Below are 26,694 nucleotides of genomic sequence, written 5' to 3'. Positions count from 1 at the left end.
AGGCAAAAAGGAGGACTTCTCCATACAGCACATAGTTAAATTGCGGAACTTGCTTCTGCAGGAAGCAGCAGGGGCCACCAAGTTAATTGGCTTTAAACAGAGAGTTAGGCAAATCCACGGAGGAGAAGACTATCAGTGGCTACTAGCCATTATAATTATGTTCTACCTCTCCTGTCGAAGGCAGTAGGGCTCTGAATTCCACCTGATAGGCATTGCAAGTGGAGAGAATATTGTTGCGCTCAGGAATCGCTCACCGGCTTCTTGTAATCATCTGGTTGGCCATTGCGAGAACAGGGTGCTCGTCTTGATGGCCCTTTCTCCTGACTCAAGATGAAATGTTTCAAATATCCCTGCACCAAGAAAAGTAGCAGGTCAAGGGAAGGCACCCTTTCAGATTGTGCAGAGAGAAAAGAGTTTCTCCCTCTCATGTAACACTAGAAACTGATGGACACCCAATGAAGCTGTTGAATGATTCACAGTAGATAAAAGTCCTATAAAAGCATATAGCTGAACCGTGGAACTCACTCCCACAGGAGGCAGTAATGGCCACCAACTTGGATGGCTTCAAAAGAGGATTAGATAAATTCATGGAGCCGTTCGATGGGGCACTCCCAGGGTCCCCGCTGAAAATTCATCTTCTGTCCGCCATGCATGCTTAATTTGAGGTGTGTGTGCTTCTCGCAAACTTCCAAAGCGATGCCTAGTTTCCTTGCGGCAGCCGAAAGGAAGCAGCGAGCTAGGCTTGTTTCGATCGCCTCCACGGCTCTGGACTTTGCAGCCCTCCCCAGGTGTGTTTTCCCCTAACGCTCCCCGCCCCCCCCCCAGCCATTGTCATTCTGTTGGCATCGAGGACCGTATAATTTTCCATCCCCGGCGCGGCGCCTCTGGAAATGATCAACACCCACCATTGTCTCCCAGAAATCTCCCTCCCCGCTTTCCCTCTCCTCGCTCCTGGTCTCCAGTGCCCTGGCCTCCGCCTGCGGATTGGAAATCAAAGGTGTCATTACAATTTCAAAGGGTCTGCCTGAGCTGTGGTTTAAGCTGCTGCTGCTGCTCAGAGGAGAAGGAACAAATGATGATCTGAAAAGCTCGGTTGCAACCCAGAAAGGCCAGTGAACCTGGTGTGCGTAATACCAGCTGCCATTCTGCAAAAGTGCTAGCAGAGGCTGGTGCATTAGATCAGACCAACCTCGGTCTGCCCTGAGCTGGACCCCACCTGCTGGTCTTCTTAGTTCCACTCAGCCCAGGGGGTAGCCCTGGCTGTGTGCTTCCTCCTGCTCCTTAATCTCAGCATTGCCACTTGTAGAACCCAGCAGGGAGGAAGATGGGGACAAGCCTAGCATTAGCTGGCTCTACCCACTGTTGGTCTCCCTGCCATCTTTCCTCACCAGTATACCTGAAGGAGCGTCTCCACCCCCATTGTTCTGCCTGGACACTCAGGTCCAGCACTGAAGGCCTTCTGGGTGGTTCCCTCACTGCGAGAAGTGAAGTTACAGGGAACCAGGCAGAGGGCCTTCTCAGTAGTGGCACCGCCCTGTGGAATGCCCTCCCACCAGATGTCAAGGAAATAAACAACTATCTGACTTTCAGAAGACATCTGAAGGCAGCCCTGTTTAGGGGAGTTTTTAATGCTTGATCTTTTACTGTGTTTTTAACACAGCCAGATAGGCAGGGTATAAATAATAAATTATTATTATTATAATATTATTATCACCAGTCTCGGTGGGCACTGAGAGGGTCTCTTGCAGGGACCCTGTTAAGGCAGGACTTTGGAACACACTCCCATGGCCCCAACTCAGGAAAATGAGCTGGGTGCCTGCAGATGGTCCAGGTTTTGCATTACACATACAATCGCATAACTGGAAATTTGGGTTTGCACAAGTAAAGGGGATTACAGCACCCTAGCTCAACAATTTATAATTTATTTCCTTGGTGTTGACAATTTGGACATTTGAGGACTTGCCCTAAGGCCACATGGTCCAGGCAGTTCCAGAGACCTAGACGTTCTGGCCTTTCCTTGTTCCTCTAATTTGTAGACCCAGAACTGTTACATGATATCATTAAGTGCAGGATGGGGAGTGCTCTGGGTCCACACCCTGTCCTACAGAGAGCATATCAGAATCATTATGGTATCACCATCCCACAAGCAAATCACGTATGACCTCCCCATAAACCAATAAGAAAGAATGCTCCATCAATACCGTAGTCTAATCTCTGCGTAAGCAATGTGCAAGGGAACCAGGATGAATGCTCAATAAACAGGTCATCCGGAAGAAGCCTTCAAATGCAATAGACTTGCTACATATCGCAGTCAGAGGAAGGACTTAGGCTCTTTGGAATAAGGCCAAAGGCTCCTCTAGTCCAGCATCCTCTTCTCGTGGTGGTCAAGCAGGTGTCCCAGTGGAAAGTCTGTGAGTAGGACCTGACTTCAGCAGCACTCGCCCCACTTGCAGTTCCAGCAACTGGTATTACTCAGAGACAATTTGCCTCCGACAGTGAAGGTTCAACATAGCCATTGTGGCTAGTAGCCATTGGAGCAGGGCCGTCTCAAGCCGGTCGGGCGCCCTGGTGCCGTGGCGTGGAGATCGCTCCGGCGCCCCCGCCCTTGTGAGTGGACGCAGCGCGCAGCACGGCTTCCGCGCTGCTTCACCGTGCAGCGCCCCGGCACCCCGCGCCACCGAGACGACCCCTAGAGCCGGGCCTGCATTGGAGAGTCTCCATGAATTTGACTAAGAACTCATCCACACTTGCTTTTGCTCAGGTAACAGGTCTGGGCTTTCTTTTTCTTTCCTTTTTTTAAAATAAATTTTTATTGGATTTTTTTGGACATAAAATACAGTAAGAATTAGGCTAATCTACAAAACAGCAATAATAATAATAATAATAATAATAATAATAATAATAATAATAATAATAATAATGCCAGAGAAAAAAAGAGAAGAGAGGAAAAGAAAGAAAATACCCATAAGGCCATTTACCATATTTATATCATATATCCTGTCATTTTTCCACATGCGGAGAGGTAGAGACACCCCCCCCCCCAATATCTCCCACTTTCCAAGTCCATATCTGTATGCTGGTGGTGTTGCTGTTTTTTTGCCCTGGTAAAAACTTGCCATTTGCTCCAATTCAGTATTAAAGAGCAGGTTTTCATGGGGGAGGCGGGGTCAGGGGAGGAAGCGCTGGGGCACTGTGCTTTAAAACAGTGGTCAGCAAGGTTTACCTTGCCTGGGACGGTTCACTCCAGCAGAGATCCCTCTGTGGGCCCGCGATTTTCAGCGTTCGCATCTGCGCAGACGCGGTTTTCGCCACCTGTGCAGACATGATTTCCAGCGTCTGCACATGCGCAGACACGATTTCTGGTGCCGCGAAAGTGAGTCCCCTGTGCTGGTTTAGCGCAGTGCATGGGAACTCGCTGAGCGGGCGGCTCAGTTCAGGGGTGGCTCGTGGGCCTGTTAAACGACCCCCATGGGCCGCTTGTTGCCGACCCCTGCTTTAAAACATGGGCCTGTTCTTAGAAAGCACAGAGCAAAAGGTAAGAGTGGGGGAACCCAACCCTCTTCTTAAACCATCCCAGTTGGTGGTCATTGCTACCTCCCATGGGAACAAATTCCAGAGTTTGACCATGGAGACCTCACACCAAAGGAATCTTGCTACGAGCATGCGCACAATCACATCAAGTTGACTGTTGAGGTGGTGGCTTTTCAATGCGCACTGCTGATGTGAACGGGGTGGGACATGAACTGGGCCCTTGTGCCACGGGGCATGCACAGAGCTCCATGCAAAACCCAGCAGGTTCCCAATGCCCTTGGTGTTGCCAGGATCTACGCACAGCTGCCCCGTGTGGTGAGCCTTTGAACTGCAGGTGGCAGCCTTCTCTGCGAAGAACCTTCAGGCCCCGGACTGACTCCGCCCACTCAGGTTTCCACAGCCAGTTCCAAACTCACTTGTTTTTCATTATGAGTGATGGGGAAGGGCAGAGCTTCCCCAGGTAGGGCTGGGAATGGTGCGCTGTCTGAAACACCTGGAGCGGCACTGCCAGTCAGAGTAGACAATAATGATTTTGATGGACCAAGGCCATCGTTCTATAGATTTGTCCTGCTGTCGTTCTGCCTTCTGCTCCCAGCATTCCAGAGTGCAAAGTTTCCTGCGGCAATTTATTGGGACGCCTTTGAACAAGCTTGACACACCACTGGCGCATGGTAGTGAGGACTTTTCATGATGTCCAGCACCAGCCCTGTTCTGATAGGGCCTACGTGGTTCCATCTCTGTGGGCACCCCACCTTTCCCTTTACAGTAGTTCCATCCCCTGGCCCAATACTGACTGCCATTTTGATTTCCCACAATGCCTCTGGCTCGCATTGACCCAGGGCATTGTGGGAGGCCGGGCAAAGGCCTACTGGGACTCAGAAGGGCCCCCTGTGCCCCTGCAAACCTGGAGCCCTCAAACACATGCACCACACAGTCCCCGGGGCAGAAATCAAGCCTGCTCACTAATGCAGGAAATCCTTCACAATTCTAGCAACAGTTCCTAAGCAGCAGTTGCTAGGCGACTGGCCCTTGTTGATAGTGCTGAGACCTGTCTCTGAAAATAGTTTGCTGCCTATAGATGCTCAGAGTGCCAGGGCTGGGCCGTTTGAGACGCTGGTGTCGCCTGAGCGTGGAGCAAAAAACTTCCGTATGGCTCGGCTGGAATACAAACCCACCAATGCTTTATTAAAGCATTTAGGGCGTGCCAAGTTAAGGTTAGAGCTTCTGTTAATTTGCTTTCTGTTTGGGTTGGGTCTTCGTTTATCACATAGGCAAGCTGCCTTACCCTGAGTCGGACCATTGGTCTGCTTAGCTCAGTACTGTCTACACTGACTGGCAGCAGCAGCAGCTCTCCAGGGTTTCAGGCAGGGGTTTCTCCCAGCCCTACCTGGAGATGCTAGAGATTGAACTTGGGACCTTCTGCATGCAAAGCAGATACTCTACTACTGAGCTTTGGCCCTTCCATTAGGAAATGGGAATGCAGAAGGCTCCCTAGTGTGGAGTCAGCCCATTGGGCCACCTGGTTGTGTAGTGTCAAGGGAGAGCCCTATTCCCTTCAGGAGTTGCAATTCCCAGAGTGGCCTAACAACCAATCCCTCGTCACAGGGAACTCTGGGAACTGTAGTTCTTTCATGGGAATAGGAGGTTTCCTAACAACTCTCAGCACTCTGTGCAAAACACATCTCCCAGAATTCTTTGGGGAGAGGAGCCCTGGCTGTTTAAAGTGGTATTAAAGGTAAGGTAAAGGGACCCCTGACCATTAGGTCCAGTCGTGACTGACTCTGGGGTTGCGGCGCTTATTTCGCGTTATTGGCCAAGGGAGCCGGCGTACAGCTTCCAGGTCTTGTGGCCAGCATGACAAAGCCGCTTCTGGCGAACCAGAGCAGCACACGGAAACTCCGTTTACCTTCCCGCTGTAGCAGTACCTATTTATCTACTTGCACTTTGACGTGCTTTCGAACTGCTAGGTTGGCAGGAGCTGGGACCGAGCAACGGGAGCTCACCCCGTCGCGGGGATTTGAGCCACCGACCTTCTGATCGGTAAGCCCTAGGCTCTGTGGTTTAACCCACAGCGCCACCTGCTGTGGTATTACTGCACTTTAAATGTTTGGTGTGAATGTGGCCAGTGTATGGACTGCCCAGTATAAATCTACCACTAACATACTATTATGGCATGTGGCAGAATAAGGGTGGGGGGGATTCTATTCAGTTCACATTTAAGGGCAAACTCTGATTCACACTTTCCAAACCCAGAGATGAAGGGCAGTATACAAATTGAAATAATAACAATAACAATAATAACAACAATAATAATGCTGCAAACTAAAACATAGACATCCTTCAAAATTCACACTTTGAATTTTGCGATGCAGCTCTCTAGCCAAGTAATGTATACTAAAATGCATATACCAGGGTAAGGTGTGCATTAGAATGTGTATATTAGTGAAAAGAGTATTAAAATGTATTATATTTTGGAAATTTGCTTCACAGAAATGTGTCTATTTGGCAAACCTGCATGCAAAAAAGGGGGGTGGGTGGGTCTTATTAGGAGATTATTTTCCTTAAAATGCTGGTGCATTTTACATACATCTCAGATTGGCACAGAAATGTGGAGAACTGGGTTTAAGATTTGAAAATTGAGGAGACAGAGAAGCGAAATTGACAGACCCATCCATCTCTAGGCAGTAATGGTTGGTTAGTTGGTTGGTTGGTCATGGATTGGATTTATATCCCATCTTTTCCTCCAAGGAACTCAAGTTGGCAGGCATGGTTCTCCCCCCCTCCCATTTTATTGGCACAACAACCCTGTAGGGTAGACTACGCTGAGGCAGGGACTGCCCCAAGGCCACTCCGGTGAGCTTCACGGCGGGGTGAGGGATTCAAACCCTGGTCTCTTCCACATTGGCTCCATTGCTAGCTGAACTTAATAATAATAATAATAATAATTTTTTATTTATACCCCGCCCTCCCCAGTCAAAAACCGGGCTCAGGGCGGCTCACACCAACAAAACCACAATAAAACATAAAGACAATTAATTAAAATACAGATTAAAATACAGTATTAAAATTTAAAATGCAGCCTCATTTCAAGTAGTCCATAAATCCAGGCCATGAGGGAGGAAAACACAGGGGTCAGGCTAAGTCCAACCCAAAGGCCAGGCGGAACAGCTCTGTCTTGCAGGCCCTGCGGAAAGATGACAAATCCCGCAGGGCCCTGGTCTCCTGGGAAAGAGCGTTCCACCAAATTGGGGCCAATACTGAAAAGGCTCTGGCCCTAGTAGAGGCCAATCTAGCCACCTTATGGCTCGGGATCTCCAGAGTATTGTTGTTTGTGGACCTTACGGTCCTCCGCGGGGCATACCAGGAGAGGCGGTCCCGTAGGTACGAGGGTCCCAAGCCGCATAGGGCTTTAAAGGTCAAAACCAGCACCTTAAACCTGATCCTGTACTCCACCAGGAGCCAGTGCAGCTGGTAAAGCACTGGATGAATGTGATCCCGCGGCCGGGACCCCGTAAGGAGCCTCGCCGCGGCATTCTGCACCCGCTGGAGTTTCTGGGTCAGCTTTAAGGGCAGCCCTGCGTAGAGCGAGTTACAATAATCAAGCCTGGAGGTGACCGTCGCATGGATCACTGTGGCCAGATCAGGGCGAGAGAGGTAAGGGACCAACTGCTTAATACGGCGGAGATGGAAAAATGCCACCTTTGCTGTGGATGCAACCTGTGCCTCCATGGAAAGGGAGGCGTCGAAGGTTACACCCAAACTCTTGACAGAAGGCGCTGGCACTAATTGAGCCCCTGCAAGAGATGGGAGTTGGCCCCCCCCAACCCCATGTCGTCCCGACCCAGCCAGAGGACCTCTGTCTTTGAAGGATTTAGCTTCAGTTGGCTCCCACGTAGCCATCCAGCCACAGCTTCCAAGCACCTGGTCAGTGTGTCCGGGGCTGAGGCAGGGCGGCCGTCCATCAACAGATAGATCTGGGTGTCATCAGCATATTGATGACAACCCAGCCCAAAACTCCGGACAATCTGGGCAAGGGGGCGCATAAAGATATTAAAAAGCATCGGGGAAAGGATTGCGCCTTGCGGGACTCCACACACCAAGGGGTGCCGCGGCGACAACTCCCTCCCTCGCGCCACCCTCTGTCCCCGACCTGAGATGAAGGATAAACTTGAAGTTCTTCTTTGGTTGTTTTCGCAGCCACTGTCCGGAGCATAGATGGGCGCGGGCCATGGAGCTCCCCAGCAAGCGATCAATCTTCAGTCTTGGAAGTGAGCAAGGCGAGGATGTGGGCGCTGAGGAAAGCAGGCCGCAGCCTCCGCTGAGGTCGGAAGAGATGGCACTCAGACTGGAGCCCATCGCGGAGACAGTCAGCAACTTTGAACCGAGCATCAGTGAGCAAGCAGAGGTCTTGGGCTTCCAGGGTCCCTCCAGAATGAATTCAGGGGACCTTGAAACAAATCCAGTTAAAGGAGACCCGGTTACAGAGACTGGCCAAGCCCAGAGACAGCCTCCGGAAAGGACCCCGCTGGAGGCTGGAGGCCCAAGGGCGGGAGGCAGCGAGGTTTTGCTGGAGGGGAGCCCGGCCCAGGAGGAAGGAGGGTGTGAGGAGGGTCCTGCTGATGGCCAGGAAGCCGGCGCAGAGGCAAGGCCGCCCAGGCCCACTCAGCACTCCGTCAGAAACCCACTCCCAATGTCCCACTCCAGCGCAAAGGTAAACTCCAAGGGGGCCTTAGTGGGCGGCACTGGCAAGCGGAGGAAGAAGCGCAGAGGACAAGGAGGTAATCAGAGCCCTTGAGGGATCTCCATGGGTGGCATCAGGAGAATCCCGGAGCCTCGCTCCCCGAGGGTTAGATAGAAAAGCAGTCTCGCTTTCAGGGTGCGGGGGGGGGAGGACAACTGACCTTAGCAAAGCCCATCTCACCTCTACTGGTTGGGTGCAGGGGAATGGTAAGCAGAGGAACCAGCTGGGGAACCACCAAAGGTAGTGGGGCAATGAGGAGTGGTCCAAGGGAGACAGAGGGGTGTTGCAGCAGGAGGGGGAGACACCTGTGACTTTTCACCAGCCTGACTCATCTCTGCCTCTTTGCCTCCTTCTCCTACTCCCCTGCTTCATGTCCGCCTCGGATTCTGGACTCTCCCAGCTCACAAAGCCCTGCCACCTCCTCAGCTTCCAACACCCCCTCTTCCCGGTCTTCTCCGAGACTCCGTGTTGTCCCACTACCACTTCCTGGGCTCCAAGCCTTCTTCCCTTGGGGGTTCCTCAGCTGGTTCTTCCCAACATTCCTCAGTGTCCGATCTGCCCACGACACCGCCCTCATACCCTGTAAGTGGTGCCCACACAACAGGCTGCTTGGCAACCTTTTGGGGAAAAAAAAGAAACTCCAAGTGTCATTATTCTCTTAAATTGTTACCCGCCTTCCACTTTGAGGCCTGGTCCCAGGGCAAGTTGCGACAATGGGAAATAGAGTTCGAAGGGTCTAAAAACTTCCAATAAAATATTACCACCAAAAAAACAGGGCACTGGGCACAACCTTATAGCTTGCACAACATGCTAATCCTACTCAGAGTAGACCCGTTGAAATGCCTGGACGTGGCTAACTTGGGTCTGTTGGTTTCAGCGGGTTTGTTCTAGGTAAGACTAGCACTGGACACAACCCAACCAGTCAACTGAGTTGCCGCACCAATGGAAGCCAGCGCAACAGAACCTGCAAGCACAGCATGACTCTCTCCTCTCTCCTCTCCTTCCCTTGCGCCCCCTCGGAGCTGCTTGGGAGGTTTGACGAACCCCCAGAACAGCGCATGGAGGAGGAGAGGCGGGATCATCTGGCCCAGATGACTTCTGTTGTCAGGCAGGCCAGCAAGACAATGTCTGAAAAGGGAGCTGCAAAAAATGGCACATTATACTGTACAACTCGTGCTTCCAGTTGCCAGCAGATACGGTGGCAGATCGCTGGGCATTGCCAGAGGCTGATATTCATGGGACGCACCAGGTCTGCTTCCATGCATTTCATCTCAAGTGGATCAGTTTTGGGATTGTATTCCACATATCCGCTCAGCGTCTATTAAAAAAAAAAAGACAAAAAGAAAAAAAAGGCAGAGGCTTTGTTCTCCCTCCCCTTGCCAAGAACTTCATAAAACTGAAATTGTCCAAGTGAGACTTATTAAAGAACAAATTAGAAATATGGGGAAGGGTTATATAAAAACAGGTCCCATTAGCAGGCAATTTGGCCAGAAGCAAAGATGGTAGCTTCATTAATAGGGCAATTTAGCTGAGGGGTGTTTTTTTTTAGGGGGAAGGTAGGTGTGTGTGTGTGTGTGCCACAAATATTTGTATGCTATAAAAATGCAAAAAGACAAAGCCCTGTTATTTTATTTCCCTGGCAATATTGGTTTGCTAATTGTCCTATTACAGTCCTGGCAATAAAGTGGATATTGGTTTATCGCAAAAAGCGGAGAGTGCAGGTTGGAGACATTTGAATAAAAGGAATAGCACCTGGAACTGTGCTGAAATTGAGTTTGAAACAATGGAATAACTTGAGGCCACCGGGCAACACGAGAACATAGGGAGAGCCCTGCTGGATCAAGCCAAAGGCCCATCTAGTCCCAACATCCTGTTTCCCCACAGTGGCCAATCAGATGGCTCCAGGAAGCCCCCAGGTGGGGCGTGAAGTCGGCAGGCCCCTCTCACTGTTATTCATAAAAGCAGCCCCGCTGGATCAGACCAAAGGCCCCTGTTTTCACAGTGGCAGACTAAATGCCTCTGGGAAGCCTGCAAGCAGGATCTGCATGCAATAGAGCTCTACTGACTTGCATTTCCCAGCAACTGGCATTCAGAGGCACACTACCTCTGCCAGCCAGACCAATTGGAGCAGGGGCGCCAGGTTGCCGCCCACATTGGGGGAGGGCGCATCATTTGGTGCGCCATGCACAGTGGGACATACCGCTGGGAGGAGGAGGAGGGCAGTCCTTGCTTGGCTTCCTACTTCCTGCATGGGGAGTTAGTCATGACGATTAACTTCAGAGAGTCTGCTTTGAGTAGCCACAACTCAACAGTAGCCTTCCCATCAGCCTTTCCCCTCCCTTGAGTGCAACATTTCACATTCTGGACAGACAACCTTTCTCTTAACTGGAGGCTCCAGGGATGGAACTGGTGACCGTTGGCCCTTCCCCCCAAAGTTGACATACAACTGGGAGAGGCGGAACCTGGCACAGTCTGCTGGGTCTCTGTTGGAAACTGAATGGAATCAGGAGGAGGAGATGATCCAGGGCAGAGCCTGGTGGGGCCTAGAATGCTGGTTGGACTGCTTTTCAGACTCCAGTATTCATCCGCCTTATAGAACAAAAGTTTTGCAGGCGTAACCAATGCAATACTAGCTGGTTAGGAATCAGGGATGGAATCAGCACCTGGTAGCATTGGACAGCTCCTTGGGTCAAGCCACTTGACAGGGCCCACCATAAATTTATCTGCCTTGGCTCAGTCCTTCAAGCTGCGCTGGGTTGCTGGGTCATTTAAGATGATTCCAAACTCAAAACCTCTGCCCGAACTTTTTGGGTGGTATCCTGTTGACGCACTGAAATTACTGAACCTCGGTTTGCCAGTTAAGTTCACTGGGTCTGCTCTGAGCGGGACTAGAACAGGATATAACCCCTTGCTTCCCATTCTCAAATGGAGGGAGCTGCTAGTTGCCATGATGTGCCATGTTAAACATAGATCTACGCAGCAGCATATTCCCAAAGAGCCTACAAGGCTTCCCAGTGCTTTGCCTGTCATGCTTAGCATTACATCTCCAGTTTGAGCACAGGATGTTAAATTTGGTAGATAGTCTTAATTTCTAATTTTTAGGGCTTCAAAAAAGGAGGCAATTCAAGAGAGGATGAGTCTAAGGAAAGTCATTGCTCTTTGCTGTACAGTCTAGCACCTGAACTCAGTGCTTGCTCCCCTCTTTCGCCACAACAGAAGATAAAAGCCAGAACAGTACATGGCCAACAACACAACCAGCAGCTGGTATTTTTAAAACCCAAATTAATACTTTGAATACATGACGGAGGGGGTGGGGAGGATTGTGGTAATAATTAGCCACCAAGAGAGGTGGGGGGGGGGACACTACAAATGCAAAGTCTGGGAGGGAGAAGGGTTGGGGGCTTATGCTTTAATAACGTGTGTCAAAATATATACAGCGAGCCTGAAAGTGCGTCTTTAATCTTGAAAGGGAAGAACCCCGGGGGACAGCCCTCTTTGATCTCCTTATGTTTGTAATTACGGAGCCTCCCCATATTAGGCAGAGACGGGGACGTGTTTCAACGGAACGGGAGCTCCTTCCCCTCTCGCGCCTCCTGTCACTGATGTGTGTATCTCTCAAGCCAGGGTTTCAGGATAAGGTGTCTCAAAATGGCTCTTAACCACCACTGTCATTGGGGGTGGGGGGACCAGGAGCAGCAAGGGAGGTGTGTGTGAGAGAGAGGGAAAAGAAGCAAAAAAAAGGAGGTGTTAAAAAATCAGCCCACAGCAGCTATTCAGACATGGCTGCTGTGTTTGTATCAAGGATATGCAGTGAGTCCCATGTGTCCTTCTCATGCATTCACTCGTTTTCCTCTTCCCTCCTCTTCTTTTCTTCCTTATGTGTCATGCCTTCTTAGATTGTAAGCCTGAAGGCAAGGACTGTGAGTTAAAAAGAGAGAGAGAGATCTGTAAGCCATTCTGGCTGAAGAGCTGAGTATGATATTCCCTTTAAAAATAAAAATTCAATAATGTATTAACCGAGAGATACACAGAGAGAAAACAATGTAATTAAATGAAAATCACACACACACACACACACACACACACACACACACACACACACACAAACAAGATACACATTGGGGTATTCTGGGGTTAATATAACAAATAACCTAAACAAACTTTGCCAGGTTAATGTTATACCCCTTATAACAAGTGGAATATAAATACTAGGGCTGCGCATGCACAACAGACCTGATCCAGGGCCCTGATCCAGACCCCCAAATCACCAGGACCTGGACTGGACCTGGGACCACCCAACCCAGACCCAGTCCTGAATCAATCTGGGGGCAAGGCTGGTGTTTAATTAGGGCTCTCGGTTTGTTATAAAACACATCTGGGGTATAACACATCCAGCTCCCTCTGATTATCACAATGCAGGGTTAAAAAGGAATTTAGTGGGACTATGTTGTGTTGTTGTTGTTAATACAGTGGAACCTCAGTATACGAATGCGATCCGTTCCATGGAGGCGTTCGTAAACGTAGGCATTTGCTCCCCGAAGGCATGCTTCTGCGCGTGCGTGAAGCGCCGACAGAGCACTTCTGCGCATGCGCACGCTGCGCAGATCGCTTCTGCGCATGCGCAAGCTGTGCAGATCACGTTTGTGCATCCGACACCGCGGAACCCGGATGTAAACACTTCCGGATCCGCAGCGTTCGTAAACGGAGGCGTTCGTAAACGGAGGCGTTCGTAAACGGGACTGTTTGTAAATCGAGGTACCACTGTATTAATATTTAAATTTGTATACTGCCCTATACCCACATGTCTCAGGAAGGTTACTATGTACCAGATCTGGTCGAATCCTGGATCCTGAACCAAATCATACTGATTTGGGCCAACCCAGAATTCGGCAAGATTGGGTTGAGAGAGCCCCAGATCACCCCAGGTTTTTTGGGTACACCTTGAATGCTCCACTGGTGTAAGAATGTAATGGGGGGGGGGAAGAGAGAGAGACAGGCATCCTCACCTCAGGGGTTAACCAGGGGTTAAATTCAGATCAGGGCAAAAGCCAGGTCGAGCCCTCGAATTCAGGACCAGTCCAACTCAAGCAGCTGCTTATGACAGCGCGATCTTTGCTGTCGTGTGCTTATGTTGATCTGCCAAGGAGGAAAGTCATATAATGATAAGCTGAACGCCCTGGAGGAGACAGTAATTAATAAAGTATGCAAAATAAGAAAATAGGTAGTGGAGTGATTAAGTCGTTAGGCAAACCTCTGTTTGCACGTAGATCAAACTAGCTGCACACGGTGAGCCATATTGCAGCATTGCGGTCTACAAAAGGATATTTGAGACAGGAGAGAGAAATTTGGTTCAGTTTGCATTTAAAGGAGAGTCTAGAAAACCTGCACTTTCTGAAACCAGAAGTGAGCTGAATAAACCATCCTTCAAAATCCACACTTCTCTGAATATTGCGTTGCATTTCTCCAGCCAACCAATGGGAACAAAAATGTATATACTAACTAGACAAAGCATGCATGGACAAATGTGTATGTTTGTGAAGATAACATCTGGGAAAATGTAAATATTTATGTCTTGATATACTGGATAGATTAGGCAAAACTGCAAAGAAAAATGTGTCTGCTAGGAGAAATTTGCACAGAAATACAGACACATTTCCATGAGGATATATATATATATATATATATATATATATATATATATATATATATATATATAAAATATTATATAATATATAATATATAATATATAATATATAATATATATATATATAATATCACAGATGCGAATACGTGTGGTTGAAGCCATTACAGAAGTACAGAAACCCAAAATACATAAAACAGAATAAATTACAGTACACAGTTAAAATAATCATGAAAACCAGACATTTCATCAGATAAGAGTTTGCTCCCCTGAAGAATTTCACTGATCATCCCCACAAACTTTTCTCCTTAAAATTGCCGCTCTAAAGGCTGCACAGGCCTCCTTTTTAGAACTGTAGAGTGACCTGCTCCCTAATAAAAAGTTGATCAGATACCCAGTTGTATCCAGTTGACTTCTCAACTGGGAGATTTAAATCTTTGAACAAGGCTGCCCATGAATCCTCACAGATTGGGAAACCAGTATGTAGCCGGGTAAATCTTCAGGCACATTTCCCCTGCACATGGGCAAATGCTCTCTTCACAGGGGATCTGTCGATAGCGCTCTTCTGCTATGGCAGAGTGCATAGACTGGAACCGCAGAAGTATAAAGACTTTTCTCCCTTTGACATTTGTTGTGCTTGCTACACAGCAGGGGCGAGGAATCTGAATGGGTTGTTTGGCATTCCATGGGGGACATTGGGACAGGCAGGCAGGAGTGCGATCAGCACAAAAAGCCGTGCTTCAAAATACAAGATTTCATGCGGGGAGAAGCCATCGCAGCCGATGCAGAGAACTGAGCTAAAGGCTGGGAAAATGCAAAACGCAGATGAATCAAAATGTACCAATTCGCTCATCCCTAGTGGACACATTGGACTTTGGAAATGGAGCTCTCTTAAAGTGCCCCCCCCAAGTGCTTTGGGCATAAACCTTCATCCTGGCCAGAAAACAAGGGAGGTGTAACTTATTTTCCTCACTGCCACTCCTCTGGCCTTCCTGACTCTCTCTCCAATTGGCTGTTAAAACATCAGACTGTAAGCTCCTAGAGGGCGGAGGACTTGCCATCTGCTTAGCCTGTTAAAGCATAAAGGTACAGCATCGATGGAGAGCGAAAACAGAAAACCCTTCTCGATTGCATGAGGGGATGACCACTGCTATTTCGTACCCAATGCCAACCTTACTCTAAACAGCCTCGGCCTAGTATACCTGAAGGAGCTTCTCCATCCCCATCATTCAGCCTGGACACTGAGGTTCAGCACCGAGGGCCTTCTGGTGGTTCCCTCCTTGCGAGAAGAGAGGTTAGAGGGAACCAGGCCATGGGCCTTCTTAGTGGTGGCGCCCACCCTGTGGATGTCAAGGAAATAAACAACTACAGTGGTACCTCGGGTTGCAAACGCTTCAGGTTACAGACTCCGCTAACCCGGAAGTAGTACCTCGGGTTAAGAACTTTACCTCAGGATGAGAACAGAAATCATGCGGCAGCGATGCGGTGGCAGCAGTGGGAGGCCCCATTAGCTAAAGTGGTACCTCAGGTTAAGAACGGTTTCAGGTTAAGAACGGACCTCCAGAACGAAATAAGTTCTTAACCAGAGGTCCTACTGTATCTGTCTTTGTTTAGGGGAGTTTTTAATGACTGGTGCTTTTTTGTGTTTTAAATATCCTACTAGAAGCTGCCCAGAGTGGGTGGAGAGCAGCCCGGACAGATGGGTGGTGTATAAGTAAATAATAATAATAATAATAATAATAATAATAATAATAAGTACTTGGTTTTGACTGGGGAGGGCGGGGTATAAATAAAAATTATTATTATTATTGCTACTCTGAGTAGACCTACTGAAGCCTGTGCACATGATTAACTTAATTCCAACCAGTGCACTCCAAGTAGGACTTAATTGACCGCAACCCATATTAAATAAATGATTGTGAATTCAGGCCCGTGGCCCATCTCCCTCAGTATTGTCAACACTGACTGGCAGCGACCGTCCAGGGTTTCTGACAGGACAGCACAACCTGGGGATTAAACCTGGGACCTTCTGCATGCCAGGCAGGTGCTCTGCCCACTGAAGGAAGCTGTCTTACGCAGAGGGCTCCGCTATCTTATTGCTGCCCGCTCTGACTGGCAGTGGCTTTTCACAGGATGGAAGCAAGAGCCAGGTTCCTAGTCACATCCCCTCCTTGCTTGGCCAGATAGGGGAGAGTTCTGGAGAGAGCAGGGCACCTGAGTCAACGGGTGACATCACAGCCTCCCCATTATGATCAGTGTGTAAGTCAGCTTCCAGAGGATATGGCTTCAGAGCGGGAAGGAGCCTCAACACCGACTCCCCTTTCACAAAAAGTCTGCAAGAAGAAGCTCTACAGCTTCCCACCTCCCTTGACGCTTCGAAGACCAACGTGCTTCTCAGGTTAGCCCCACAGCCCCAGGTCCCAACAGAAACCACCCTGACACCCTACTCTCACCCACCTCTGGCTGCCCTCCTGAAGCGACCTCTGCACTCGCCTAATGGTATAGCTGGGCCCTGCAAAGGGATAGTTGAATGACAAGTCCATTTCCGCTTTGGAGGAAGCCGCCCCAAGAGGATTTTTTTTTGGAAAATAATTCTTTAATTTTCTGTGAGCCTTCGCTTCTTGAAGACACAGCTTTGCTCTTGAACGCAGAAAGCGGCTCTTCATTAAGCGGCGAGAGGCAGTCGAAAGAACTACTGAGCCTCAAGTGGAGATTCTCTCTTGGCCAGGAGACGTTTGGCTCAAGAGCTTTGATTAAATAATTAAATGAGCCGATGTGTAGGGAAGGAGCAGCTCAAAGTGCCAAACTCTTCAATGAGACATCGGAAGGGATCTCAGAGGTTATTTAGGCCAACCCCATTTAGCCAATGCAGGAAGTCCACTATTACAGTGTCCCTTCGCAGGTAAAATCTGCTGCGATTGGTAAGATCCTCACTACAGGATCCCTGATAGGTAAAATCTGCTGCTAGAAGGAGCCGGCCATTTTCTGATTTAAAACATCTAGCAACATGGAATCCATCACCTTGCATTGAAGGAGCTTGTGACTCCATCCGTTCAATTTTTGTAATTGGCCACAAACTGAGGTTATATTACGTTTTGTGCTTAGCTTCATCCCAGAAAGCCCTACCAGAACCCCAATGGTATCACTGCTCCACTTTAATTTTATTTATTGAAATTCTTATAGACCACACTTTTTATATATAAACAAACAACCACACACACAGACAGAGAGAGCGCAAGGCTGTATACCACATAAACAGTTCTGTTCTGATAAACATCCATTAAAAGCTTTGATAAATACTAGCCAGTAAAAAGGAATTGACGCATCAAAGGCCACTGAATAACACAATTTTTCAGAGGCATCTGAAAGAAGGCAGGAATGAATCTTGCTGAACCTCCATTGGCAGGCAGTTCCACAAGAAAAGGCCCACCACATTAAAAGCTTGGTCCATTGTAATTAGGGATTAGGGACGTGGGTGGCGCTGTGGGTTAAACCACAGAGCCTAGGGCTTGCCGATCAGAAGGTCGGTGGTTCGAATCCCCACGACGGGGTGAGCTCCCGTTGCTTGGTCCCAGCTCCTGCCCACCTAGCAGTTCGAAAGCACTTCAAAGTGCAAGTAGATAAATAGGTACTGCTACAGCGGGAAGGTAAACGGCGTTTCCGTGTGCTGCTCCGGTTCGCCAGAAGCGGCTGTGTCATGCTGGCCACATGACCCGGAAGCTGTACGCTGGCTGGCTCCCTCGGCCAATAACGTGAGATGAGCGCTGCAACCCCAGAGTCGGTCACAACTGGAACTAATGGTCAGGGGTCCCTTTACCATTGTAAAGGCTGGCTGAACCTCAGGGGCCTGGGGATAGGGATGCCCATCAGAGGATCTTCGTGATCTGCACATCTTTCCATTCAACTGTTGCCCAAGGCACTGGAAGAATTATGTAAAAGAGAGAGCTGTAAGCGGAGATGTTTATCCCAGGGCCCATCGGCACTGTACACATAAAGCAGTATCATGGCTTCCCCAAAGAATCCTGGGAGTTGTAGTTTGCTAGGTGTGCTGAACGTTGTTAGGAGCCCCCCTATTCCCATCACAGACCAGCCTAAAGCTATCAAGGAGCTGGGAATTTGAACCCTGGTCTCTCTAACCACTTGGCCGCATTGGCTTTTGAAACAAGAGCCTGCGCCCGCCCAGTTCTGACCAAATTGCTCTGGCTTCTGTAGGATGGATGGATGAAAGGCCTTTGGATGCCAGTGAAAGAGCAGCCGCCATCAGCTTAGGCTTCCGTTGGTATCCGTACTACACCGGAGCAGGTGAGGCCCGCAAGGCGAGAGCCACGGCGGGAAGACACCTGGGAAATGGCAGGCGGAGGGTTAAAAGCGCCCCGTCCAGTAGGCAAAGAGGTGAGCAAAGAGACCGCCTCTAGCACCAACCTGAGATGGACCTGTGGTGGCTAGCAGGGCGGAAGGGGCGCCCAGAGTAGGAGGAGCCAGCGCCGATGACAGGCGGGGCTGGAGCCAATGGCAGGCGCCGCCGACTGATGGTCCCTCCCCACTAAGTTCTGCAAGGGCTAAAGGGAGGCAAAAGGTTAATGGGCAGGGCTGGTTGTACGAAGGCAGGCGGAGGTTGGCGGGAGAGGGCTCCATTCATCCGCACTGGCCCAGCTCCACAGTTGCTCCAACACACCTCAGATTACCTGCATGCTGCAATTGGGCTTGGAAAAATGTCTTCTATTAACAAAATAAAACTTATTTAGAGTCTTAAGTTTGGAGGGTGGGGCAAAAACAGGGGACGGCAGCCCAGGCACTATTAGAATAATGTATTTGGGGGAGGGGTATTGTTTTGTTTTCCTTTTTAACTATTTATTTTGTGCTTCTATCCTGTATTTTTATCTTGTGAACCCCTCTAAGATCTTCCAGTGAAGTGTGGTATAATATTATAATAATAATAATAATAATAATAATAATAATAATAATAATAATATTTATATACCACCCTATAGCCGGAGGTCCCAGGGTGGTTCACAGAACAAAAATCTAAATATAAAACCACAAAATATATAATCAAAATAAAAATAAAAACCCAATAACCCAACCCCCCCCCCCAAAACCAAAAACCAAATAATAATAAATGAACAATTTTAATTTTTTTAAATTCAATTTTAATTTAATTTTTTAAAACTAATACTAATAGCAGGCAGCGGAAAGTTGTGTTATCCAAATGAGTTCTACTCAGTGCTTGGCTGATTGTCCCATAAATTTGGGCTCAGTACCTTTTCACCCACCTAAACAAAGCACCACTAAAGTTTCCATTTTGTTAGGTGAGGTTTATTGAGTGGGATTCTTGAATTTATGTATCGCTTCTCATTACCAAAAATAAATAAAACCCACCCAACTCCCAAAGCGATTTTCAAGCAAGTAAAGAATGTGGTCATAAAATCACATGGACGTATTAAAAACAGATTTAGCAATATCACTGATGCTGCCTAGATGCCCAGGAAAACAAAACAAAATCTTCTTGGGCTGGCACAAGGTTGGAGCCAGGCGTACCTCCTGCCCAAGCAATGGCATTTTAATCTCGGAAATCCATCTGAGGCTTAAGACAGCTGCTTATTGGATTTGCAGATTATGGTAGAAATGAATATCTAACTATTAACTATGAGAAATCAAAGGTTTCCAAATGGACAGCCAAGTATTCCTGGACTGTGATTGCCCACAGACTAGACCAAGCCAGTTTTTTATGAGTCTCAGGTAGAAAAGGACAAAAGTGTCAATTTCAGTTGCCATATTTCTTTTTCAAAAAATGATCCCCACAGAAATTTATCAGTTTACATTCCCCTTAATATACACAGTTCTCTATTCAATTTTGCCTGATACATCTTTCTTTTTTTTGCAAGCAATTTCCCATATATAATACATATTTGTTTGTTTTCACTCATAATTGCATCCTTATGGACACCTTTCCTCAAAACATAAATTTTTGCTCCACATTTTGTGGCTGGAGAACTGCCTTGCAAAATTCAGAAAAGCGTGGCGATGAGCTAAATTGTCCAAATTTGCCGAAGTGCAAATTAGGTAGGGTGGTGTTAAAATGCAAACTAAACTGAATTACTCCCCCACCCCCACCCCCTCTGATCTCCGGCTGCATTTCATGAACAGACCGAGTGGAAAGTGCAGGATAATTACAAAAGTTCAAAGCAGAACATTCAATGGGTGCATTTCTTTTGGGGAACTGCCATAGCTTAGTGGCAGAGATTTCCATTCAAGACTTCCCAGGTTCGATACTTAAAAGCAACTCCAGGTAGGTCTGGGACTGTCCCCTGCCTGAACCCTGGAGAGCTGCTGCCGGTCAGTGTAGACAATACTAAGCTTGATGGACCAATGGTCTGTGGCTCAATAAAAAAGCAGCTTCCTTTGTTCCTAAGGGAAAGTTGTGACCCAGATTTTCTTTCGAGCCTCAACCTGGTTTCCAGAACTTAGCAAAGAATTCTGTCCTCCTTTCTCTGAACTTTGTTGAATCCACCCACTCGCGTTTCTGGTGCTGCCCTCGATTTGGAAGCCAGCCATGTCTCATTAAGTAACTTGGCTTGGGTGCCTCCTGTACATTATTGGCATCAAATTGGCCGCTCTGCCTCTCGAAATGCTCTGGCAGATCAGGTGCTGGTCGACTCGAAGAGCGAGGTAATGGGCAAAAAGGTGTGTGATCCCTTTCTCTCTCTGAAAAGCAAGCTCTTCTCTTAGTGGCAGGACCATGGCTCAGTTGAGGAGCATGCAGAAGGTCTCAGGTTCAATCCCCGGCCTCTCCAGGTATGGCCAGGAGAGAACTTTATCTGAAACCCTGGAAAGCCACTGCCAGTCAGTGTAGACAATAATAAGCTAGATGGACCAATAGTTTGACTCCACATAGCCCAGCTTCCTACGTCTTAAGGGTTCAGTGGTAGAGCACTTGCTTTGCATGCAGAATGGTTTTTTTTTTCTCCAAAAATTGAAACAATTCCAAATATGAATGACCACAAAGATCCCACTGCCACATCTCTGCAGAATCCTCCCTTTTCTCCACCAGAATTTAGAAGGCAAAAGTTAGGGGAGATGGGTCTTTTCGCAAAACCATTTCTCCGTGAGCTCTTGGGTTCATTTCAAGTATTGTGGTCGGTATTGGTATTGTTAGTATTGGTTCAGGGCCCAATGGCTGTTTCTCTCCTCCTCTTCCTCTGCAGATTCCAAGCGTGTCGCAAGTACAAGGGAAAAATTCATGAGCATGTTTGAAAACGAAACTGAGAAAGACTGGCAGCCAGAGAAGCAAAGCAGTAGGCACCCTCTTGCTTCCCCCACTGCGCCCTCCCTGCTCCACTCTTCCCCGATCCACACTGTCCCCAAACTCAGACCCATATCTGGCCGCGCGCATGTGTAAAGCGAAGCCGGTGTCGCTCTCACAAAGGACTTGAGCATGAGAATGGGAGGCCTTCAAAGGGGCAATGACCAATTGGTTCCAACCCGGCGGAGCCGACTCTCATCCTGGGCGGGTGTTGCACAGTTGCAACGGCCCCCTCCCCAAATTAATTGGCACGATGCTACCCCCTGGTCTCTGGAGAGCAGACTCTGCCCTCCTTGAACGCTTCAGCTCAGCGGAGACCTGGAAACATGGGCAGCAAAGCAAGCACATCTGTGGGGAAAGGGTCTCCTCTGCAGGGAGCACAGCCCTGGCAACCCCGCAGGTCACATCAGGCCCATCAAGCTTTCGGTGGCCCACCCACGACTGCTGGAGGCAGGAGGCCCCTGAATCCCAGTTGCCGGGAATCACCAACGGAAAGCGTTGCTGCTGTGCTCAGGACCAGATTTTGGGCTCCCCATAAGGAGCATCTGGTTGGCCACTGTGAGAACAGGATGCTGGCCCGATCCAGCCACGTCCTTCTTAGGGTTGTGTGCATGACAGTGAGAGTGGGCTGTTGCCTTCATGCCCTGCCTGTGGGCTTCCTGGAGCCACCTGACTCCCCCCGCTTTTCTCTCTTGATTCCAGGCAATTCCAACTTAGCCGAAGGGGAGCCGGCAAACGAAACCAAACCCAAAGGGCAGAAAGGCGTTCCCAAAGCATCGCCCCGAATAAATCACCAAGAGGAGAAGAAGCCAGAGGAGCTCCTCAATCTGGGGCCTTTTTATTATATTGGAGGAGCAAACGGAATTGATATGTAAGGACACCTGAAGAAAGAATTGCCCCTCGGTCATGGGTGCTTCCTCCTGTGGCTCCCCAGAGTCTTATATTTCCTTATTTACAGCATTTCTATGCTACCCTTTAGTCCAGGCATCCCCAAACTGCGGCCCTCCAGATGTTTTGGCCTACAACTCCCATGATCCCTAACTAACAGGACCAGTGGTCAGGGATGATGGGGATTGTAGTCCAAAACATCTGGAGGGCCGAAGTTTGGGGGTGCCTGCTTTAGTCCTTTAGTCCTCAGGGCCTCTAGCTTACAGTGTAAAGCAGACACAGCATACAAGGAAAGAGGAAGAGGAGGGAGAAGGGAGAAACAACCTCTTCAACTTAGTTATTGAAGTAACAAGTGATGTCAGTCCTGGCTGCCTCGCTATAGGTTATCCTGGGGAATGGCTCTTCTGATGATCTTATGAGTGAAGGAGGGCGGATGCCTTCATGCCCAGCTTCCTGCAGCCATTAGATTGGCCCCTGTGAAATCAGGAGGCTAGACTAGATGGACCTTTGGCCTGAACCAGTAGCCAGGCTCTTCTGAGGGTGAAGGCAAGGGCTGCTGCTGCTCTTTATTTAAAAACAACAAGTTGCTGGACCTCATTGTTTTCTCTCCGTCCTCTGAGCAGACTGAACACCTTCTGCAAGAACAAAGGCTGGCAGCGCATCCATGACAACCGGAGGGATGATTACATCCTGAAGTGGTGTGAGATTAAGTGCCGGGACACCTATTTCAACTTCAAAGAAGGTAAGGAGGCCTGGGGGAGCCACCACCAAAAAGACCTTTTCCCTAGTGGTCTTTGGGCACAGGAGTGGAGACCCTGAGGCTTGGCAGATGTTGCTGAACCTCCACCAACCACAGCCAGCAGGGCAAGTGGTCGGGGATGATTTTCAAACCCATTGAAATCAATGGACATGGCTAACTGAGGGCCATTCATTTCAGTGGGTCTACTGGCTACCATTAGCTACAACCTGATGGGTGCTGTTCTTCATAGAATCATAGAGTTGGAAGGGAACCCCGAGCGTCATAGAGTCTAACTCCCTACAATGCAGGAAAGCCGATGAGCATTCCAATTCAAATGGTGTGTGTGTGAACCACGTCATGTGATCGATTATGCGGGGCGGGGCTTACCTGGGCCCCCACAATATTTTATTCAAGTTGGCACCCCTGCAGTCCAGCAGCAGCAGTTGGAGTCGGCAGGCTACCTGCCTCCTTGTTGTTGGGCTTGGCCGAATGGTTATCAATGAAGGATGTGTTGCGTGTGAGAGAGGTTCATGCTCCACCCTGGCTCTTGCTATTCCTCCCTTTGCAGGAGAGCAGCTGCTTTACCAGATCTCTAACAACAAGATCCTCACTACGAAGATCGGCCTTTTGATGAACTTGAGGGAGTATGAGCGGGTGATGAAGAAGATCAACAGGACCACAAAGTGAGCCCTAAACTCTTAAGCTCATCCTCCCTGTGCCATAGGTTGTTCAAGGGGGAAGGGTCTTGAGCTCAGAGGGGCTAGACGTGGCCCTCTAGCCCTCTCTAATCTGGCCCTCGGGATGTTCCGCAGGCCACACCTTCCTCTCGCCGAACCACGCCCCTCGCTGGGCCTGCTTCACAACCTCCTTGAGTGTTTGGCTGGAATGTGTCCTCGAACCCACATAATGCTTCTTTCTCAGCTGGTTGGAGGAGAGAGAAGGGTGTTTGTGTGCATGTGTCGCCTACCATACAAAGATAACATTCACATGACCTGTCCCGCTCATTTTTCATCTGACTCTGCTCACCACTGTTATGCAAACCCCCAGAATCTTGCCTAGAAAGGACTGTGGCCCTTGGGCAGATGAGGGGCATGTAGAGGGGGCAGCAGAGTGGCATTTATCATTGGGCATAAAAAGGAAGATGACTTGATTGATAGTGGGGTTTTGGTGTGTGTGTGTGTGTGTGTGTGTGTTCCTTTAACAGCTCCCTTTTTGTGCCCAAACTATTCACTGGAGAGCATATGGTGCAGCTGTAGTGAATTATTAAATGTGGCAAAAGCAAACATCGCAACATTATGCAAAAGAAGGTGGAAATATGCATAGAATTTGCAAAAATTACGCAGGCTGCAAAATCCTCTCTTGCTTCTTGGTAGCTACCTTCCCAGTAATGGGTGATGTTTGCTTTAGGAGGCTAAGAGATGCCTCAGGGACAAAGTTTAGTAAAAGAACATTGACTGTGGGAAGTAGGTATAATCAAACTGCCTCCCCAAAGCGCCCTGCAAAAAAAAAAAAAAAATCCCCCAGCCACAACCAGCTTTCCCAAACAAAATGTGGACAAAACCTCAAATCCAGATGCTACTTTGTGACACGGTTTCAAATCTGGAGCTAATTGGCTTTGTGACATCATTGTGTTTGCTGATTAGTTGGATCACATCATGAGGAATCATGTGACACACAGCTGAGGGTGTGGAGGTCTATGAACTGCCTTGGCTGAAGAGGAAAGTTGTCCAATTTTCACACTGGACTGCATGTCAGCAGTGGGGCTGCCTGGCAAACAAGCCCCCCTAGAAATATGGACCCAGTGTTTGGACAGTGTTGGGGTAGGGTGGGTGGAATAAATTGGATTCAGTTTGCATTTAAAAGCAAACCTATTTATATTGGTTTTATTAATTAAATTTATATACTGCCCTTAGTCCGAGGCTCACAGGCCAGTTTGCAGTATATCTCTTAAAAATACAGAACGTAATAAAAAAGCAGAACAACACTTTCTGAAATGATACGGAAACCGAAACACAGCTATCCTTCGAAGTCTGCCCTGAATTTTGCAGTGCAGCTCTCCACCCAAGCAATGTGTGCAAAAAGTGGACAGACTAGGGTAAAGCATGCATTTGAATGCATCTGTTTCTGCCAAGATCATGCAAGAAAAACACATTGTATCAGGGGGAATGGCTCTGCAGAAATGTGTACATCAGGCAGAATTGCATACAATCGAGGGCGTATTAGGAGAAATTTGCTGGTGGGTTTTCAAGAGAGCTTTTAAGATAACTAAACAAGTGACAAACAGGTGTGGAAATGTGGAGAACTGAACTGAATATTGGGAAAAGGAGAAACCCAAACTGAGAGGTTGTTTGCCCATCCATCCTTAGTTGGAGAGGGCCAGATCCCTTCACGAGGAGCATGCAAGTTCAAACCCCTTCTTATCCTTGGGCTTTTGCAGGGTTTTGAGAATGGAGGAGTTTTTCCCCGAGACTTTCCGCCTGGATACCAAGGACGAGAGAGATATATTCTTTGAAATATATGAAGGTGAATGTCAGGAGTTTCAGAGCTAAGTCACATCCTCCCAAGCGGAAATAAATTCATTTGAGCGTATTCCTATCCTGCCAAACTCCTGCTTAGCTCAGGCACCGTCTAGTTTTGGATCAGAATTGGCCTGTGGCTGTAGATTCCAGATAAAGGAAACTATTCCCAATTCCTTTTCTTTTATTGCTACGTTTCCGAGCACAATTCAAAGTGCTGGTACTGACCTTTAAAGCCCTAAACGGCCTCGGTCCTGTATACCTGAAGGAGCGTCTCCACCCCCACCATTCAGCCCGGACACTGAGATCCAGCACCGAGGGCCTTCTGGCGGTTCCCTCATTGCGAGAAGTGAGGTTACAGGGAACCAGACAGAGGGCCTTCTCGGTAGTGGCACCCGCCCTGTGGAACACCCTCCCAGCAGATGTCAAGGCAATAAACAATTATTTTACATTTAGAAGACAACTGAAGGTGGCCTTGTTTAGGGAAGTTTTTAATGTTTAATGCTATACTGTTTTAATATTCGGTTGGAAGTCGCCCAAAGTGGCTGGGGAAACCCAGCCAGATGGGCGGGGTACAAATAAATTATTATTATTATTATTATTATTATTATTATTATTATTATTATTATTATTATTATTATCCCACCTTTTCTCCAGAGAGCTAAATGTGGCAGAGATGGTTCTTCGCCTCCCCATTATATCCCCACAGGTCCTCAGGCCGAATCAGAGCAGTGGCCCACCCAGCCTAGTATTGCCTGCACTGACAGGCAGCAGCTCTCCAAGAGTTTCAGGAAGGGGACATTCCCCATCCTACCTAGAGATGTCCTTGGGGATTGAACCTGGGACCTTCTGCATGCGAGACAGGTGCTCCGCCACCGAGCTGCAGCCCAGGAAGCCATGATGAGCCAGGTAGACCCACCAGCCACCTGCCTGTGTTTCTCCTCCTCTCCGCAGAGCCTCAGATCTGGATCTGCAAGCCCACCAGCTCGAACCAAGGCCGAGGGATCTTCCTCCTCAAAAACCAATCTGAGGTCAACAACTTGCAAGCCAAGCTCCTCAGCATCGAGGAAGATCCTATGTACAAGAAACTGCCTTACAAAATTCCCCCGGCAAGGATCGTTCAAAGGTAGAGAATGCAGTGATGTGGAGGTTCTGCTAACCCACTGCCCCAAGTTTCCAGCTGGCTGGTGAAAGATGTTGCTGGATGGTCTTTGGGGAACTTAACTGGTGCACTTGAGGTGAAGGAATGCAACCAGTACGGCAGGAGCAGACAATTTTTCATCCCCCGGGGTCCCCATCTCTTACTAGGCTACTTTCCAGGGCCCACATGCCAGT

The 26,694-nt window shown here is 48.5% G+C and overlaps 1 protein-coding gene across 5 annotated transcripts in view; it reads left to right on the top strand.

Annotated features, from left to right (window-relative positions):
- TTLL10 (tubulin tyrosine ligase like 10) overlaps window positions 1-26,694 on the top strand; it is a 191,405-nt gene that overhangs the window by 149,615 nt on the left and 15,096 nt on the right. For 3 of the 5 annotated variants that reach the window (XM_060276203.1, XM_060276204.1, XM_060276206.1), the window contains 7 exons: window positions 7,729-8,309; window positions 21,119-21,208; window positions 21,919-22,087; window positions 22,728-22,846; window positions 23,412-23,526; window positions 25,281-25,366; window positions 26,314-26,485. In XM_060276203.1, coding sequence (XP_060132186.1) covers window positions 7,729-8,309; window positions 21,119-21,208; window positions 21,919-22,087; window positions 22,728-22,846; window positions 23,412-23,526; window positions 25,281-25,366; window positions 26,314-26,485 — 1,332 coding nt within the window. Of the gene's footprint in view, window positions 1-189; window positions 4,746-7,728; window positions 8,310-21,118; window positions 21,209-21,918; window positions 22,088-22,727; window positions 22,847-23,411; window positions 23,527-25,280; window positions 25,367-26,313; window positions 26,486-26,694 lie in introns of those variants that run through there. The other 2 variants (XM_060276207.1, XM_060276205.1) reach the window with 2 other exon arrangements.

Source organism: Zootoca vivipara, chromosome 6 (assembly GCF_963506605.1).
Source record: "Zootoca vivipara chromosome 6, rZooViv1.1, whole genome shotgun sequence".
Classification (NCBI taxonomy): domain Eukaryota; kingdom Metazoa; phylum Chordata; class Lepidosauria; order Squamata; family Lacertidae; genus Zootoca; species Zootoca vivipara.
This window is presented reverse-complemented; position numbering and strand designations above follow the sequence as displayed.